This window comes from Molossus molossus, unplaced genomic scaffold (genome assembly GCF_014108415.1).
Source record: "Molossus molossus isolate mMolMol1 unplaced genomic scaffold, mMolMol1.p scaffold_m16_p_10, whole genome shotgun sequence".
Lineage (NCBI taxonomy): Eukaryota > Metazoa > Chordata > Mammalia > Chiroptera > Molossidae > Molossus > Molossus molossus.
Window position 1 is genome coordinate 15,815,140 of NW_023425345.1, and position 17,405 is coordinate 15,832,544.

The 17,405-nt window shown below is 37.8% G+C and overlaps 1 protein-coding gene across 5 annotated transcripts in view; it reads left to right on the plus strand.

The window, feature by feature from the left end:
* ANKS1B (ankyrin repeat and sterile alpha motif domain containing 1B) overlaps positions 1-17,405 on the plus strand; it is a 917,777-nt gene that overhangs the window by 127,153 nt on the left and 773,219 nt on the right. For all 5 annotated transcript variants that reach the window (XM_036250945.1, XM_036250946.1, XM_036250947.1 and 2 more), the window contains exons 3-8: positions 1,009-1,165; positions 3,504-3,800; positions 5,064-5,139; positions 6,781-6,882; positions 10,944-11,057; positions 12,026-12,192. In XM_036250945.1, the coding sequence (XP_036106838.1) occupies positions 1,009-1,165; positions 3,504-3,800; positions 5,064-5,139; positions 6,781-6,882; positions 10,944-11,057; positions 12,026-12,192 (913 nt within the window). The remainder of the gene's footprint in view (positions 1-1,008; positions 1,166-3,503; positions 3,801-5,063; positions 5,140-6,780; positions 6,883-10,943; positions 11,058-12,025; positions 12,193-17,405) is intronic.

Below are 17,405 nucleotides of genomic sequence, written 5' to 3' on the forward strand. Positions count from 1 at the left end.
GGGACACATCGAGTGGCTGCCACCCGCACGACCCAACCTGGGCCGGGGACAAACCACAACCGAGGTACGTGCCCTTAGCGGGAACTGAACCCAGGTCTTTCTGGACCGCAGGCCAACCCTCTAACCACTGAGCCAAACTGGCCAGGGCAGGAGTCCCTTTCTTATTGTGCTGTCTGCTTTCTCTTGTATATGAATCTTCAGTTCTGTACTCTAATTCTGAATAGGAATGACGCATAAACTCCCTGAATGTCTCTTGATAGTATAACATTATTTATTTATTTATTTATTTATTTATTTTATTTTATTTTATTTTATTTATTTATTTTTTTATCCTCACCCGAGGAAATTTTTCCATTTTTTGTTCAGATAGAGCGGGAGGAAGAAAGAGAGAGAGAGAAACATCGACGTGAAAGGGACACATAGAGTGGCTGCCACCCGCATGACCAACCAGGGCCGGGGACAAACTGCATCCGAGGTACATGCCCTTAGTGGGAACCGAACCCGGGTCTCTCTGTACCGCAGACCGACGCTCCAACCGCTGAGCCAAACCGGCCAGGGCCATTATTTATTTTTTAAATAAGCTAGGAGTTTGCTCGTACTGCAAGTTTTTCTTTAGGCTAAATCTCAGGTATGGGCTATCTGGAAAGAACTACTTTAAGAAAAATAGGAAGAAGTGTGCTTTTACATTATTATACTTAATTCATTCAGTTAATGAAATTAAATATATTTTTCCCAAGTGAATTCTATTAAGTAGTTTCATTGGTTAGTCAATGCTCTGTGTGTGTATGTGTGGTGGTGGTGGTTTTTCAGGTAAGTACACAGCCAAATGTTGAATAAACAGATTCTTAAACCCGATTTTACATCTCAGTACCTTGAACAATTAAATGGTCAGCCAACATCTAGTATACTTTTATAATGATCTGTTTAATGACGTCTGTGTTGTTCAGCATATTTCTTTTCTGTTGTGTGTCTTTTTCTTTTTCTTCTTTTTTTTTCTTCCATTTTTAGGGAAATAGTTCTCAAACTACTTCAGTATGAGGCGTCCACAAATGTAGCAGACAACAAAGGTTATTTCCCTATTCACCTCGCTGCCTGGAAAGGAGATGAAGAAATTGTGAAGATTCTTATTCATCACGGACCATCACATTCCCGAGTCAATGAACAGGTGCACTTGTCGAATGTTTGCTTGTGCTGTGATTTTTATGGAGTTCTGAGAAGGCAAAGCCACAGTGAAAAATTAAAGTATTAAAAAGTGAGATTTAAAAAACGAATGTGAAAGAAATTGATTACTTCTGTTTTTACCCTGCCAAAGACCTTTTCACAGCTGAATTTCCCAAAGGAAAATTTGAAAATTTTTTTGGCATTTGTATATAGTACATAGGCACTAAGTTGGGCATTTGTAAAGATAATTGTTCACAAAAAAAACCCATGTAAAGGAAGTAGTTGTGATACGTTTGCTTGCATTATATAAGCATTCATTTTATAGTGCTTGAATATTTAAAGATAGAATAAAATTCACATTTGTAATGTGAATTAGAGCTTTTCTTAATACAATTTTAAATGCCAAAGAAATGATACCTATCATTTGTACAGTGTTTTACCACTTACATAGCGCTCTCACAGTACGTACAATTTTACGAATCAAAAGGCAAAATACAGTGTACACAATTGCTAGTCACAAATTAAATTAAAAATGGCCTGTATGTACATATATGTACCTATCCCCAGAGAAAGTTGAGAAAACACAGCAGCAGTTGATACTGACAGATAAAGATATAATATTTGCAAGTATATAATATCCATATTACACATAACAGACATATTAAAAAAGAAATGCCACTGTCAGTATTCTAGATAAAAAGACAGATTGAGAAAGTAAAATAAGGTCCCTTAAAACAGTATGTTAACCAACATCTTGAGCTCTGCATGCCCCCTACTGTTCCCATTTTGTAAAACTATATTTGAAAACCAGCATGCAGTCCAACAATTGAATTTCAACCATGGCATTAAGCTGCAGGTTGGCAGCTGTCCAATATTAAGCAAATAGATTACTCTAGGGCAAGCACATCTAATAAAGTATAATTAGCATATTGTTCAAATAGATATCGACTTCGCAGGGCTTTGGCTGAAATTCAGACTAAAGAGTAAAAAGTAACACCAGCAGTAGTTGCAAACAGCAAAGGGAAGAAAAAAGTTTTTTTTTTTTTTCCAAAATGCAGTTGTAGAAAACTAACCAAGAAAAATGTTTTATTAATTGTAAATGTCTTATTAATACTTATCACAATAAAAATATCTGTGTTTACAGGTTACAAAATGCAGAATATTTTTTGTGAGAGTTCAGTTATAAATTTGACACTTTAAAAAAAGGACAGATATGGCTATCTTTATCAGAATATCATGCCAAAAGGAAATTTATGAGAGTGCTGTTCTGTTCTTCAGAAAACCAGAAGTTAAAAGACCATTTGTGGTATGAGCCATCTGCTGGTTATTCTTAAAACTGTCTGAATGGCCCACAGCAAACCTGAAGTAATAAGATGGAAAAATAATCCAAGGTTAGACAAGAGGATATGAGTTTTTACAAATAAAATATTTTTTAAATGACATGAAAATAAGAAAAAAAAACCCCACCTGGAATTCATTCATATTTGAAACTTGATTATTTTAAATGGCATATGACTGAAATGGTATGCTTTAAAGAGAAACACTTGTTTTGTGTGATATTGAACAGATCAATTAAAATATTTAAAAAAGTCTTTTTAAAGGACATTCTTTTTCACTTCTATTAGTTTGTGTTTTAGTTTCTATTTGGCTTCATATTATTGCACCAGTATGTCTTCATTCTCTTGCTTACATGGAAAATAAAATGAAACTTAACTTGGGACACCTCTCTGTAAATCTTTCATTATCAAGAATTTACTAATTAATGGGGGACACCGGTCAAGATAGCGGAGTAGGTGACCGCCATGCTGTCCCCCTCCCATGACCACATCAAAATCACCACTAAATTATAGAGCAGCCACCTGGAGAACCATCTGAAGACAAGCCGCACAGAGGTCCTATAACTAAACATATAAAGAAGCCACTGCATCAGTGTACCTAGAAAAGAAAAGAATTTGCTAACCTATTTGTCTTTTCGGAAAGCCAGTGTGTTGAAAGTGTGTTATAACTGTTATTAATCCCTCTCATTAACAAATAGCATGGAGGCTGGTGCACGATGCAGATAACACTGACCATCTGGGCCCAGCAGGGCCACTGGCGAATATGGCTAATCATTTATCACTCTTAGAAATTGGAATAAATAATGTAGGGAAAAGTTAGATCTTTTTCCTATTGATGCAATAAATGATACGTTTGTCAGACATAAAATTCTATTAGGAATACTTATCAAAATAGATAAATCATGAAAGTATTTCAGAGCATCTCAGGTTTTAAATGAATGAGTTTACATTTTGATAACTCATTGAATTTCTGCAAACTTGCACTTTATACATGTGTGTTCACAGAACAATGAAAATGAAACTGCTCTGCACTGCGCAGCACAGTACGGACACTCAGAGGTGGTTGCTGTTCTCCTAGACGAGCTCACTGACCCAACCATCAGGAACAGCAAGCTCGAAACACCTTTGGACCTGGCGGCACTTTACGGACGGCTGAGAGTGGTCAAGATGATCATCAGTGCGCACCCTAACTTAATGAGCTGCAATACTCGGAAGCACACGCCACTACACCTTGCCGCCCGAAATGGTCACAAAGCAGTCGTGCAGGTGCTGTTGGAAGCAGGAATGGATGTGAGCTGTCAGGTGAGTCTTCCGTGAGCTCTGCTTCAATGTGATGTTGCTCTCGCTTTGCTTTGAGATTCAGATGTTAAAAGTGGCTTTGAGATTCAGATGTTAAAAGTGATACGTAGAAATCTTACCGCTTTTTGATCAGTCAAATTGTCCACAAGTAATTTTGTAACTCCTAAATTCAAGGCACTCTGTCACACACTGTTGGGAAATATGTGTAGCTATAAGGCATACTCTCTAACCTCATTCCAATTTGAGGGCAGCGCACACGGAAAATTATTAGTAGATGGCAGTTGCGTGTGATATCATCAGTAATTGTTTCCTTTATTCCAGAACCTACCACACACTAGGAATCCAGTCAAAGTTGAATGAGTGAACGAATGAATGAAACAAAATTCACTCGAACATTTTGAGTATGCACTTTGTGTTTAATATGTCGACACATTTAGGGTCCAGTACTCACAACTGACCTGTGGGATGGAGAGCTGTTGAGTTCCAGTTAAGACATGAGGAATCAGATTCAAAGACCTAAGAAACTTGCCAAAGGACACATAGCTGATAAACCCAGAATGCGAGTTTAGACTTACTGGTGAAAGTCCAGTCCTCTTTCCACAGTAATGTGCTGTATATACATGACTAGATCACTGTACCGAAGGGCTATCAGAAGGTTTAAATTGAGCTTTGAAGGATGGATAACATTAGGATAGATTTTGTTTCTCCACAAGGAAAGGGCAACCTGCTTTTATTGTTTGTCCCAAATTAGCCAAAAGTTAAAAACAAAAACAAAAACAAACTAGTTTATTCTTTTCTGACTGTTTTTTGGCTCCCAAGTCAGTGGCAGCATTTTTATCTTCCAGAGACTCGTTCGGCTCCTGCCAGATTGTGACCTTCTCCCCTGTGTATCCGTAAGCTATTGCTACGTAACAAACAATCCCAACACTTAATGGCTTCACACAATAACTGTATTTAGCTAATAATTATGGGGTTGGTGATTTAGTCCGATCTTAGCTGGGTAGTTCTGTCTTGGCTGGGTTCTCTCATGTGTCTGGGGTCAGTCATAAGCCAGTTAAGGGACTTTGGGTGAGGGATTGACCGGATGTTGTCTAGAATAATGGGTGAGACTGGAACTTCTTCTTTATTGTACACAGTCTTTCTCTTAAGGAACGCTGATAGTACAGAGAATATGTATGAATATAGGAAATGACAGAATTTTTTCACTTGTAATTTTTCCTAATGCAACTGTGCCTCTGTTTCTTCTTCTTCTTCTTCTTTTTCCAGACAGAAAAGGGGAGTGCACTTCACGAAGCAGCTTTGTTTGGGAAGGTGGACGTGGTGAGAGTTCTGTTAGAAACAGGTAGCGATCGGGAGTCCCCAAGGAACTCATTCTGCCACAGACCATTTCTGGTTCAGGAGTAAAGGAAAATGGCACTTTTTTTTTTTTTTTAACATAATCACTTTACTTCTCTTCCCTCAAATTGCAATTATGTATTCATATCATGTAGAATTGAGCCTCCGTGTGTAGATAAAATTGATATAAATGTGCACCTTCTTTCACTCAATAGATGTTTTTATTAAGAAGCTCTTGGAAATTACAACTCTATATATTTAAATCACATTAAAATATACTAGAAAAACTTCCAAAAGGAAAAGGGAACCTCTGCCTTCTAGATGAGGAAGGGGCTGATCCCTGTGAAGTTATGACAATTGCTTTGTTTATTAAAGAACACAGTATTTCCCTACTTTCTATACTGTGAACTGTGGTAACCAGAAATTAGAGTTCCCTGCCCCTCAGGCAAATTCTCCCGGTTATTTCATCAGCCAAGTCTCTAGTGTCTGACAGCCGCGGTGATTTAAAGGGGACCCTTTAGAGGGAATACTTTGAAGGAACAAAGTAGGTTTATTTGTCTTCATAGGCATATTCTGATCAAAGTGAAATAAAATTGGCACTGAGGTTGGATTATGTTTTCAGGATCAAAAGGCACAAATACCAATTCGTACTTGGAAACGATTGATGAGTCTTTTGTGTTATGGATATATTTCATGTGTTTATTTTCCTCTGTAAAAAAAATAAAATATAAAACATTGGCAGACTATTATATTTTGATTGTATTTATACAAAGTTGAAATTTTTTATATGTTGAACTTCACATGTAATGCAGTGATATAATAAATATTTTGAGGCAACCAATTAAATATGTGCTAGTCACACGTCCCTACACAAATGAAAACAATAATAAAAATAATACATAATCTTACTATGATGAACTAATGTTTGAGGCCAGATACTAAAACGTAGCTTTGTTTGTGGTTAGACAGGTGGAAATTTATAAACATTTTTAGGGTGGTGAAAGCTATTTGCTGCATTATAGTAAGTTTTTTAGTATAGTATATATTTTCAAAATTAAAATAATTCCAAAGGTGTTTCATTTATACGGTTCAAGAAGTTTGCTTACTAGGTAGATAATGAGTATTGCTGACATTAATTATAATCTTGCATTAAAAAGTATGAAATATTTGACTTTGATATTTGGACAAGAGTTTAATATAATACGCTTTCAACTTTTGTGAATATTCAAAAAATTTAAGGCTGTTCTTAGATTACTCACATGGTATATTATTATAATTTAAAAATATTTTTATCACAGAATATGTAAATCACATGACCATTATAGTTTAGGAATTCACATTCTAAATCAGTATTTTCATCGTGTACTATGTAGTTTACAATCCAAACTAGCTATAATCCTAAAAAGCATCCTTAAGGGCTAATTCATCATCAAGATCATCCCTAATGTTTGGTAGCAATAGACCCCACCTTCTGTTTCACTAACATCTTGTGTGTGTGTGCATGCACATGTACCTTAATTTTTTTTTAAAATGACTTTTTATAAGCGCTTAGTCTGGATGCGATTGAAGTTAGAGCAGTTATGTATTAACAGTATCTTCTGGGACTCTCCAGTGCTGTACATCTAGTGGGGTTTTCTTTTTCTTTCAGGAATTGATGCCAACATAAAGGATAGCTTAGGTAGAACTGTCTTAGACATTCTGAAAGAACATCCGTCTCAGAAATCTCTCCAGATTGCCACACTCCTACAAGGTAAACAGTGCTGGATGATGGATGAGTTTGCCTTGCAGTTAAGATTAAATTAAAACCGTCCTAGTTTTCCCTTGGGGTTTGAGTTAATATTTACTTTTGAATGAACTTTTGGCATTTCCTTTCTGAGAGACTTTTAAACTGCTTAAGATCCTTTGTAATGTTTTATTTCGGTGTTTCAACTACTCAGTATTTTAAGAAAAGCTAAAATATTTTTTCATGCACTTGATATTAGTCATTTTTAAACACAGGTAATCAATATACAGTTATAAAATTGAAGGTAATAAGGCTATAAAGATTATGATTAGGTTATTATCTTATATTTGAATAATCCTTTAAGAGTTTTCAGGGATTTTTTTTTTTTTGGTATGTGTCCCTAGCGGGAACCGAACCCTGGATTCTCTGCTCCACAGGCCGATGCTCCAACCGCTTAGCCAAACTGGCCAGGGCGTTTTCAGGGATTTTTTATTATTTTGTCTTATTGCTGTAACTCTGTGAGGTAGGTAGGCCGTGTATCATTATTCTGACGATCTGAGAGCCCAAATGTCTTACTCAGACTCCTAAATTCTATTTGAATTAGGTAGAGCTGGTCCATACATGCTGGGTTATCAGCAATAAAACTGTATTTAGCTGAAAGAGTATAGATTATTTCCTTCCTAATCCAGGGGTACAAATAGTTTGGTCTTGCCAGCCTTTGTTTTTGATAAAGGTCATTTAAGTCCCTTTGTAGTTAGTTGCAGTCATGGAAAATCCAGACATTTGGCCCTGGCCAGTGTGGCTCGGTTGGTTGGAGCTTTGTCCCAGGCACCAAAAGGTTGCTGGTTTGATTCCTGGGCACATGCCCAGGTTGTGGGCAACCCCTGGTAGGGGGCGTGCAGGAGGCAGCTGATCAAAAATTTCTTTCTTTCTCACATCGATGTTTCTTTCTCTCTCTCTCTTTCTCGCTCCCTCCTTCTCCCTCCCTCCCATCTCCTCTCTCTAAAAAGCAATAATAAAAAAAATCTTAAATAAAAATAAAAACCCAGACGTTTGTTCTCTCCGTTCCAGTTAGCTCAGACACTATTCAGTATTCTGCGGCGATTGTCCTCTGCACTGTGACAGACTGGCTGCAAGTGCAGCAGAGAAGGGAGGGGCCGCGGGGCAGGTCCACTGGATGTCACTTGGAAAACCGAAAACAGTCCTGCATGGAGATAAATGGATCAACACCAAATGGGGCAGGAGATATGTAGATAGAAGAGTCAACCAGGGCCAACAGGGGTAAGGAGAATAGATACACTACAGGAGGTTATTATGTTCTCTTCTCCTTGAATTTCTAAAACTTCTCAGCACAGTTCAGGCCCCTACAATTTACTTGTCAATAAAGAAGTTAATTTTAAGTCAAGTGCTTGTAGAGATAAATCAGAGAAGAATACAAGAGTGGCTCTTCATATCAATTCAAATTAAAATCAAGTTGAATAAAAGCTAAAAACATAAAAGTAGTTTGCAGCATTTTTATGTCTCTTCCCTCTAGGCACTTTGCATTTCATATTGGATTTTCGCCTCTAACTGAACTTGAAAGACAACAACAACAAACTGAGACTTGTGCATAGTGTCTTTTGGAAGAAGCAAAATAAATATCTGTTAAAAAGGGAGCATGATAGAATTACAGACATTTTTAAAATAAGATACTGCATTAGTTCAACTTCATTAAAAATGTTATTACCTGGCCAATGTGGCTCAGTGGATTGAGCATCGTCCCATGGACTGAGAGGTCCTGGTTTGATTCCCTGTCAGGGCACATGCCTGGGTTGTGGGCTCGATCCCCAGTAGGGGGCGTGTTGGAGGCAGCCAATTGTTGTGTCTCTCTCAAATCGATGTTTCTCTCTCTCCCTTCCTTTCTCTCTCTAAAAAATCAATAAAAACATTTTAAAAATGTTATTATAGAGGAATAACTACCTTTGTTCCATTAAATGATCAAGATTCATTAGGTATGCCAATTTGTGATAGGGTATATAGGACATCTTTGAATTTTTAAACTTATTGGAAAATTTTAGAATGTGAACACACGTTATCTATATTCTTTTTGGGGGGCAGGTTCTTAAATATTTTTTTAACCTTTATTGCTGAAAGTATTACAGATGTTCCCCCTCTTTATATTCTTTACATTCCTGGATTTCAAGTCACTGGTGCATTTTAAATCTTATGAAAAAGTTTGTTATAGCAATTAAGCTGATTTATAGTAGATAAAATTACTATTTGTGTCCTGAGGGAGGGATTCAATTTACATAATTACTGCACGAGTTAAAACTTTAAGGGTAGAAGCCCATAGGTTGCTTTCTTTCCCAGCAGGATTTGCCTAGTAGCGTGGCCCTTAGGTAGAAACCATTCGGATGGTATGAGGACACAAGTGGTTGGCGGGAGAACACAGACTTTCTTAACTGAATTTTTTTTTTAAAAAAAGGCTCCTTCTGAATAAAGAAATGCAAGTAAAAGGTCCCATGGGGAGGAATGTATTGATTTAATCCTGACTACAAACTAGCCAGTGGGAGCCAAATGTTTGGGGCAGGCAGCAGATGCCTTTCGTTTTGATCCCATTTTTGGCCCACGCTGTTGCCATTAAAATAACGGAATTGGCTTTCAATATTTAAAAATCTAGGATTTCAGTTAAAACGCCAGAGTTCTGGTTTCTCAAAAAATGTAGGCTTTTGTTTGACTTCATTGCCCGACTTCAGAGGGGGTGCCTGCGCTCTGGCTACCCATGGTCTGTATGCTTTCTGTTCTTTGTGACACTGAGGCTGGATATCAGTGGACAGCTATCCCTGCGTTCAGGTGTTTTCTGTATGCCAAAGAGTGATACTTTTTCTTGTCCCAGGTCTGTCTGGCTCTGCCACTTATTATCTGTGTGGACGTTGCCAAGTTCAAGTCCTTTTCCTTTAGTTGTCATCTTTAAGACTGAGATAGTTGTAGTGCCGGTGTCATGGTTTTGTGAGGATTAAGTGAGTTAATTTATAGTTAGAACACAGCTGCATACATAGTAAAAAAAAATGTCATCCAAGGATATTTTTCCATTGACTTTTTTAGAGAGAGAGAGTGGAAGGGAGGAAAGGAGAGAAAGAGAGAGAAACTTCGATGTGAAAGACACATTCATTGGTTGCCTCCCACACGACCCCATCTGGGCCAGGGATCGAACCTGCAGCCCAGGTATGTGCCCTTGACCGGAATTGAACCTGCCACACGATACTCTAACCACTGAGCAAAACTGGCCAGGGCTGTTATACTATTATGTCTTCATCAAAGTTGGAAAAATGAGAGACTAAGTGTGGGACATTGCTTCAAGAATAATGGGAAAGAACATTATCTCTTGGTGGAAATAAAGTTTAATATGCAAGTGTGCTGATCTTACAAGATACACCACCATTATATCATAAACTTATCCCACTTCATTCATATATGCTTCTTGCCTGCTTGTTGTAGCCGTCTGAATTTGGCATTCTTGCTTAGGGATCAAGTCTATTTAAAGCATCTTTCAGAGTTTTCGATCTTAAGATAGAATATATGTAAGGAAACCACAAGTGCTATTGTATTTTCAATAGGTGAATTTATTTTTAAGGAAAGAATGGATCAAGTTTAGTTTTTGGAAAAAGGGTTCATAAGTCTCTTTCAAAATATCTTTAAAACAAATGTTTAATTAAATCCGACTGGTGTGGCTCAGCGGTTGAGCATCGACCCATGCACCAAGAGGTTGCCAGTTTGATTCCCAGTCAGGGCAACTCCCAGGGAGGGCATGCAGGAGGCAGCCAGTCGATGTTCTCTCTCATTGTTTCCATCTCTTTCCTTCTCCCTTTCTCTCTCTCTGAAATCAATAAAGAAAAAGTATTAAAATTTTTTTAATTAAATGCTTTAAATTAACAGCTTACCATGAAGTACTTTGGTTTTTGTTTGTGTTTGTTTTATGAAGTTCTTTTAAAAACTTAGGATATAAGGAAATAAATGGAAAATGATCACCAGAGGTAAAACATAAAGTTTAGTTAAAGATTTTAAAATAAATGAATTCAAATATGTAATTTTAAACCTTATATACACAGAATATTTAGAAGCCGCAGGAAGACCAGCCATCCTTGAAGCACGTGTACAGGAAGATGCGACACAAGAGACACACATTTCGTCTCCTCTTGAGTCTCCTTCCCAAAAGATCCAAAGTGAGTAACCAATTATAACACCCTTGAAATGACACTGACTTTTATGTACAGCTTTGTCCTATAATGTACAAAATTGCTAAGCCTTCTGAAAATTTCAAGCCTAGTAAGTTCTATCTTATACTCTATGTTTTGTCCATTTATTGAACCACCATTTATTGAGCTCCTGCTATTGGTGAGGCGCTGTTCTTGGCCCCGAGCTGCAGAGAGAGCAAAGGACACAGCAGTGTCTGCTGTCGTGAGGTGTACAGGGAGTGGCTATTTCATGGTAGTAGATTTTTTTCTCTAAAATGTGTTTCTACTGCAAAATAAAAATACTGATATCTGGGTTGTAACCACTGGAATTTTTTTTAAGTAAATTTTCGGTATGCAGTACTATTCTTAGAATGATTCGAAATAGGAGTATTTGCACGTAACCTACAAAATACCGACAGCTGGTGCGCATTATTTATCTGCTCCTCTGTGCCTTCCCTTGATATCACGTCCTGATTGTAATTTATTAACTTCTTATATAGTTATTTGCTTAAATTCCTTCTACTGTTTCTTTTTCTTCAACCTGGGAAGTAGGCTCCTAGTACCATTTAAAATGTGCTAATGAAGTGTTGAATGAATTCTGTCACTGAGGTGTAACGCTGATAAAAAGACTGTGGAGGGTTAAATGCCATAATCAAGGAAGCTTTAGGGGTCGTCACTTTAGATGCTTTTACGTACTAGGTATATATGTAAGCCTTCAATACTTATTTCCATTTGAAAAATAATAATTAAAGGCAAAATTGAAAGTTTTCTTTATAATATTTGTATACTAATGATAGTTTAGTATCTTGCTTTCAGTAGAGTATTTTCTGAGTACTTGATCTCGTTTGCCATGTTTTAAGTTCTGTTACCATACTAGTCATATTTTTATTTTTTAACATTAAGTTTTATCGGTGGCCTTTCTTGAAACTTTGAAAAAGTTCACTGTCTTCTTACAGGTGAAACTGTGACTGGAGAATTATCAAAACTGTTGGATGAGATAAAACTCTGTCAAGAAAAAGATTATTCTTTTGAAGATTTGTGCCACACCATATCAGACCACTACTTAGATAATCTGAGCAAAATCTCGGAGGAAGAACTTGGGAAAAATGGAAGCCAGAGTGTAGTAAGTAAGGGGGGAAGAGAAGTCGCCTATCTTTGCCAGTGCCCTTGTGCCTAGGAGGGACCGGCCCATGCAGGACCTATCTGCAGACCGCCAGTGTCCAATGCCAAGCTCCCTGCTGCTCTGCCCCTGGTGTTCACTGGTGTTTTATTCTCACTGCATGTGTAGGCGAAGGGATACTTTGATAAATACCTTGTGGCTTGTGATGATGTCGTCACTGCTAAACTTTTCATGGTTTCTTCGATTATGTTCTTTTAGTTTTACTGAGCATGGTGATACTGGTTTACACAGAAAGTGGAAAACCTTCCTGTTGTCTTTCTTCCCCATTTTGTCTATGAATTGAGTCCAACCCCATCTTGAAGAAGAAAGACAGAGCTGACCCATGTGTGTGTGGTCACCCTGCTTGTCACTGTAGGAGAGAGACGTTGCAAAAGTATGACTCCCATGTTCTCATAATCCCAAGGGCTTTGCCTGTAACTGACAAGCTTAGAATCTGAATCATGAGTTAGAGATTCTCGATCATTTGGATTTTTATATCAGCACAATAGCGAGAAAACGCGTGGAGAATCAAGCAGTTTAAAATTAAGATATGGATATCCATTTTGTGTCCTGTAGAGGAAAAGGAGTTAGCAGTATGCTCTGGTTCTAAAGGACATATAGTATGATGGTACTGTCATCACTTAATTTGCTTTAGAAACATTGTCTTCTAAAGTCAATAATAGAGTGGATTGCGTTAAAGGTATGTCACATCATTTATGAAAACAAAACAAAAAATAGCTAAGTGCAGTGACTGTGATGAGAACATTTGCTTCATTTAGTTAGTCGGTGTGAGCTGTGCCGTGTTCTGGGGTAGTGCGCTCTGGTTGGGCAGAGAGAGCCATGGCTGGTCTTACCAGCTGGTTTGCTGCGCTGTCTTTTGTACATTGGCTCCCGTTATTGGCTCCAATAAAAGGTCTTTGTGAATAACAATGATTAAGTAGACATATGCTGAAGTAAATACTTGTCGATTTTACCAAAAGATAATTTTATATTAATGGAATATTTATTGTAGTAACTTCATTTATTTATTCATTTTTTTGGGGGAGCAGGGGTGATGGACCTTCATTTATTTACCTAGTTCCTTAATTCCTTTGTAATTTTAATGTCAGGAAAAAATTCCCTGTTTAGAAATGTAAAACAGGTATATGTCGTCTCCAAATAAACCAGTTACATTTCATTATGTCCATGAAAGCTGGTTAAAAATGAGACCATATTTATCCTATATAAACAACACATGGTGTTTAGGTCTTTCTCTCTGTCTCTAAGGATTTTGATAAATATGCTGTTTCTGGCCCCCTCCTTTTAAACCCACAGATTTCCTGAAAACCTTCATTTTCTAGACCAATGGTTTTTAAACTTTTCTTGCTGTCTGTACCATAGCAGTAAACACATTGTGAGAAAACATCGCAAATGTGTTTATTTATAAATTATACATATCTACTAGTGTTCTAAGAATATCTGATATAAATTATTATACAAAAGAAATTCAAGTGAGGAGGACAAAGAATAAGTGTAAATAGAAGCTCTAATTTTTTCCCCTTTTACTCGGTGGGTATTCTGTGCCCCTGGGGTCTGCATACTGTCCTTGGAGAACATGCCCATTCAAGTGTGTAGCTCTCAGGTGGTGGTGGCAGGCAGGGCATCTGGCTCTCTGGGGTGACGGAATTCAAGGAAATAATGGCCATTTTTTTTTTTTTTTTTGGTAAACCAAAGACTGTCTTGTGATAGTAGCATGAGAGAGATTAATGCTTGTAAGTTGAAATTAAGCTCTTCAGATTCAAGTTCATACTTTCACCTAAGCAGTCACTGTTTGTTCCTGTGACAAACCTTTATATTGTGTTCCTCGAAAATATTGTCATTTCAAATGTTCAAGTGTACCTGAGGCAGAAAAGCAGAGGGACCAGACGAGTAAGAGAAAGCAGTTCTGTTTATTTGGAATGAGAGTTTATAAAGGGGGAAGATGGGAGCTAAGATTGGAAGGAGAGGTCGAGGTCAGGGAGGATTCTGAATGTCAGGCTAAGAATTTCGGTATTTTTTAGGATATGAGAAAAATCTAAAGGATTTGGGGCAGAGAAGACATCAGTGGAAGTGGCCTTTCAGAAGATCAGTCTGATAGAACTTGTTATCGAATGATTAAAGAGTAATCAGATTATTTTGACCCTTCTCTGTAGCCTGTGTTTTATTTGGGTTCATTCCCTGTTTTGTTGAATATTTGTTTCCATTTATCAAAGATGTTTCTCCAGAGTTTTTGTTATGAATTATACTCTCAAAATATGCAAAAATTTAATCAAGTACTTACAGATCACCTAATATAGTCATGACCATGTTGTGAGCCATAGGATTTATAATAGCAATAATGAGAGACGGTTCGTGACCAAGGAATTCGAAATACTTTTTCCAAGGAGTCTTTAGGTGCAGGCAATGCTAACATAAAACAACAGATGTAGACGATAAGAGCTACATTTATTAGGTGCTTGGTATTTACTATTCTAATGCTTTCTATGATTTAAGTCACTTTAATCCTCATAGTAATCCTAATAAATGAGTTAGAGACTTGGGAAATGACTCAGTCTGCAAGCAGCAGATCTAGGATTCAAACTCAGAGCCAGTGTCTTTAATTCCCAGCTATATTTCTTGTAATAAATTATCGTATGTCCAGAGAATATTATTAAAGGGAGAGATTAGTGAAGATTTATTGGTATTGATGAAGACTTTATGGAGATAGGGAGAGACTCAACTGTGCCATGGAGGAAGAGGAGATGCACCTTGTACTTGTATGGGAATGAATGAATGAATGAATGAATGGGAGAGGATTCCAGCCTGCAGAAACAGTATGTGCAAAGCACTGAGGTGAGACATAGCATCTAATTTGAGGAGAGTGGTTTACCATGACAGTTGATTTGAGAAAGTACTGGGAAACAAATCTGCATGAGTAATGATAATACCTAACATTTACAGAACACTTTGTCTCTGAACTGGATTAATCCTCATAATAATCCTGTGAGATAGGTAGTATTATCCCTCCCATTTTACAGATGAGAAAACAGAGTCACAGAGAACTTTCATGATTTCCCCAAGTGTTGTTGGAGAAATGGGTTGATGGTCTTTTTCCATTGCTAGCGGGAGTGGGGTCCTTATGATATCTTGAGAAAAATAATTTTCTGAGACTCACACGGGAGGATGAGTGGTTTTTATTTGCATGGAATTAACATCTCTATTTCCAAAGACCCATTTCCCTTAATCCATTCATGGAAGAGGGGCAGCTGGGGATTCAGCAGAGCTAGAAGCAAAGCCACCATCCAAGGTTTCCGTTCCATGGTGGAGCTGGGTCCAGTTTAGCATCAGCTAGTTGTTGTCCATGTGTGTGAGGGGAGCACGCCCCCTGCAACAAGAGAGCCAGGAGCCCAGTGTGCAAGACAGGGAACTCCTTTGTTTAGGAGCGTAAGATCTCAAATGTTCCTGCGCTGGCCGTGGCCACGCCTGCTCTGGCCCATGCCCTGTTCCCAGGTGTGACTGACAGACAAGTACCTTCCTTATGTCAACCCAGACTTTACTGGGCAGGCATCTAAACTGCAGCTTCCTGGCAGGGCTGCATGAGTGGCGGCATGCCGTTGCTTCTCTCCAGTTACTCATAACTGGGCTAGTTACAAGGGCACCACCAGTGTGCATGGTACCAGAGTCAGGGTTTGAACGCAGACAGTCTGGGGCCGGAGCCATTTCCCTTACCACTCGACATTTTGCTAGGGGCAGATAATTCGATTTGGAAAGCTAGCCAGAAGTTTAATGTTTATGCTGAGGAGAATAAACGCTTGGGAAGGGAATTCTATCATGAAAGTGAGATTTTGGGAAGAGGAAAGGGGTAGGCGGATGTCAGATGTTCCGGGGAGGAACTCAAACAGTGACTCTCAGCACTGGTTCTATGTTAGACGTATCAGATGAGGCTTCAAGAAATACTGAGGCCCTCAGATACCACGTCGGACCAGCTAAATCAAACTGTTTTGCATGCTCTAAGCATTGTTCTTTTAAAGTGCTTATTCTAGCCCTGGCCAGTTTGGCTCAGTGGTTAGAGTGCTGGCCCTCAAACCAAAGAGTCATGGGTTCAATTCTGGTCAAGGGCACATACCTTGGTTGTGGTTTGGTCCCCGGCCCTGGTTGGGGTTATGTGGGAGCCCAACTCTCTCTCTTTTTCTCTCTTTCCCTCTCCTTTCCTCCTTCCCACTCTGTCTGAAGATACGTGGAGAAAATATCCTCAGGTGAGGATTAAAAAAAAAATAATAAAGAGTTTATTCTAATATGCACACTGTTGGTCCAGAGGACCAAAAATCTTCTAGGATTCTACAGAGGTAATTCAGGTCTGACATGCTGAGTCTGACCTGAGGTGTTGATACACCACAAAATCATAGGCTCTTAGAAGTAGACTAATCTTGTAGCTCTTCGAGTATCCAGCCTGATTCTCCCACTCCCCAGTGTGAGGCTTCTTAAAATCTCTTGAATTAGGGGCGTTTTAAGGTTCTCATCAAGCAAAATTCCAACTATAGTTCAGCTATAGTCCTAAATTAAAATTATATTTATTATGTTGGAATGTTAAATGTGGATAAACATTTTTGTTTGTTTATTCTTCACATTACTGACTGAAGGACAGGCATTTAGGTTCAGTTCAATTTAATTTTAGATGATATGAAACATCCCACTTGTTCATTGTAATATGACAAATAAATCCAAAGTAATTTAGAAGGAATTAAAATGTAAGGAAATATGTTGTGTAGTATTCAGAGTATTAATAAATACATTTGCCTATTAATGATGTGGCTTGAATTTTGGGGGCATTTTAACTATTCTTAGTTCAGTTTAGCTTTTATTGACTTTTTTCTTCCAATAGAGGGCACTCTAACTCAGTAATTTAAAATACAAATTCAGTCCTCTTATGTAAGAACTTTTATTTTTGAATTGGAGGTTTTTGGTTTTATTAAAGTATTAAATTAGCCTTAAGGTGGTAGTTTGAAAATTTTACTAATATAAGTGAATTAAAAATTAAATTCTTACTGTGATTGAATGTATTTGATTGAAGACTTTGCATTTAACGTGAAAGCCAGCTTGCATTAAAATTACATTTTCTCTTGCATGAATTTTAATTCAAAAGTTAGTCTGTTTTAAATGCTTCTATAATATGCAAGTGA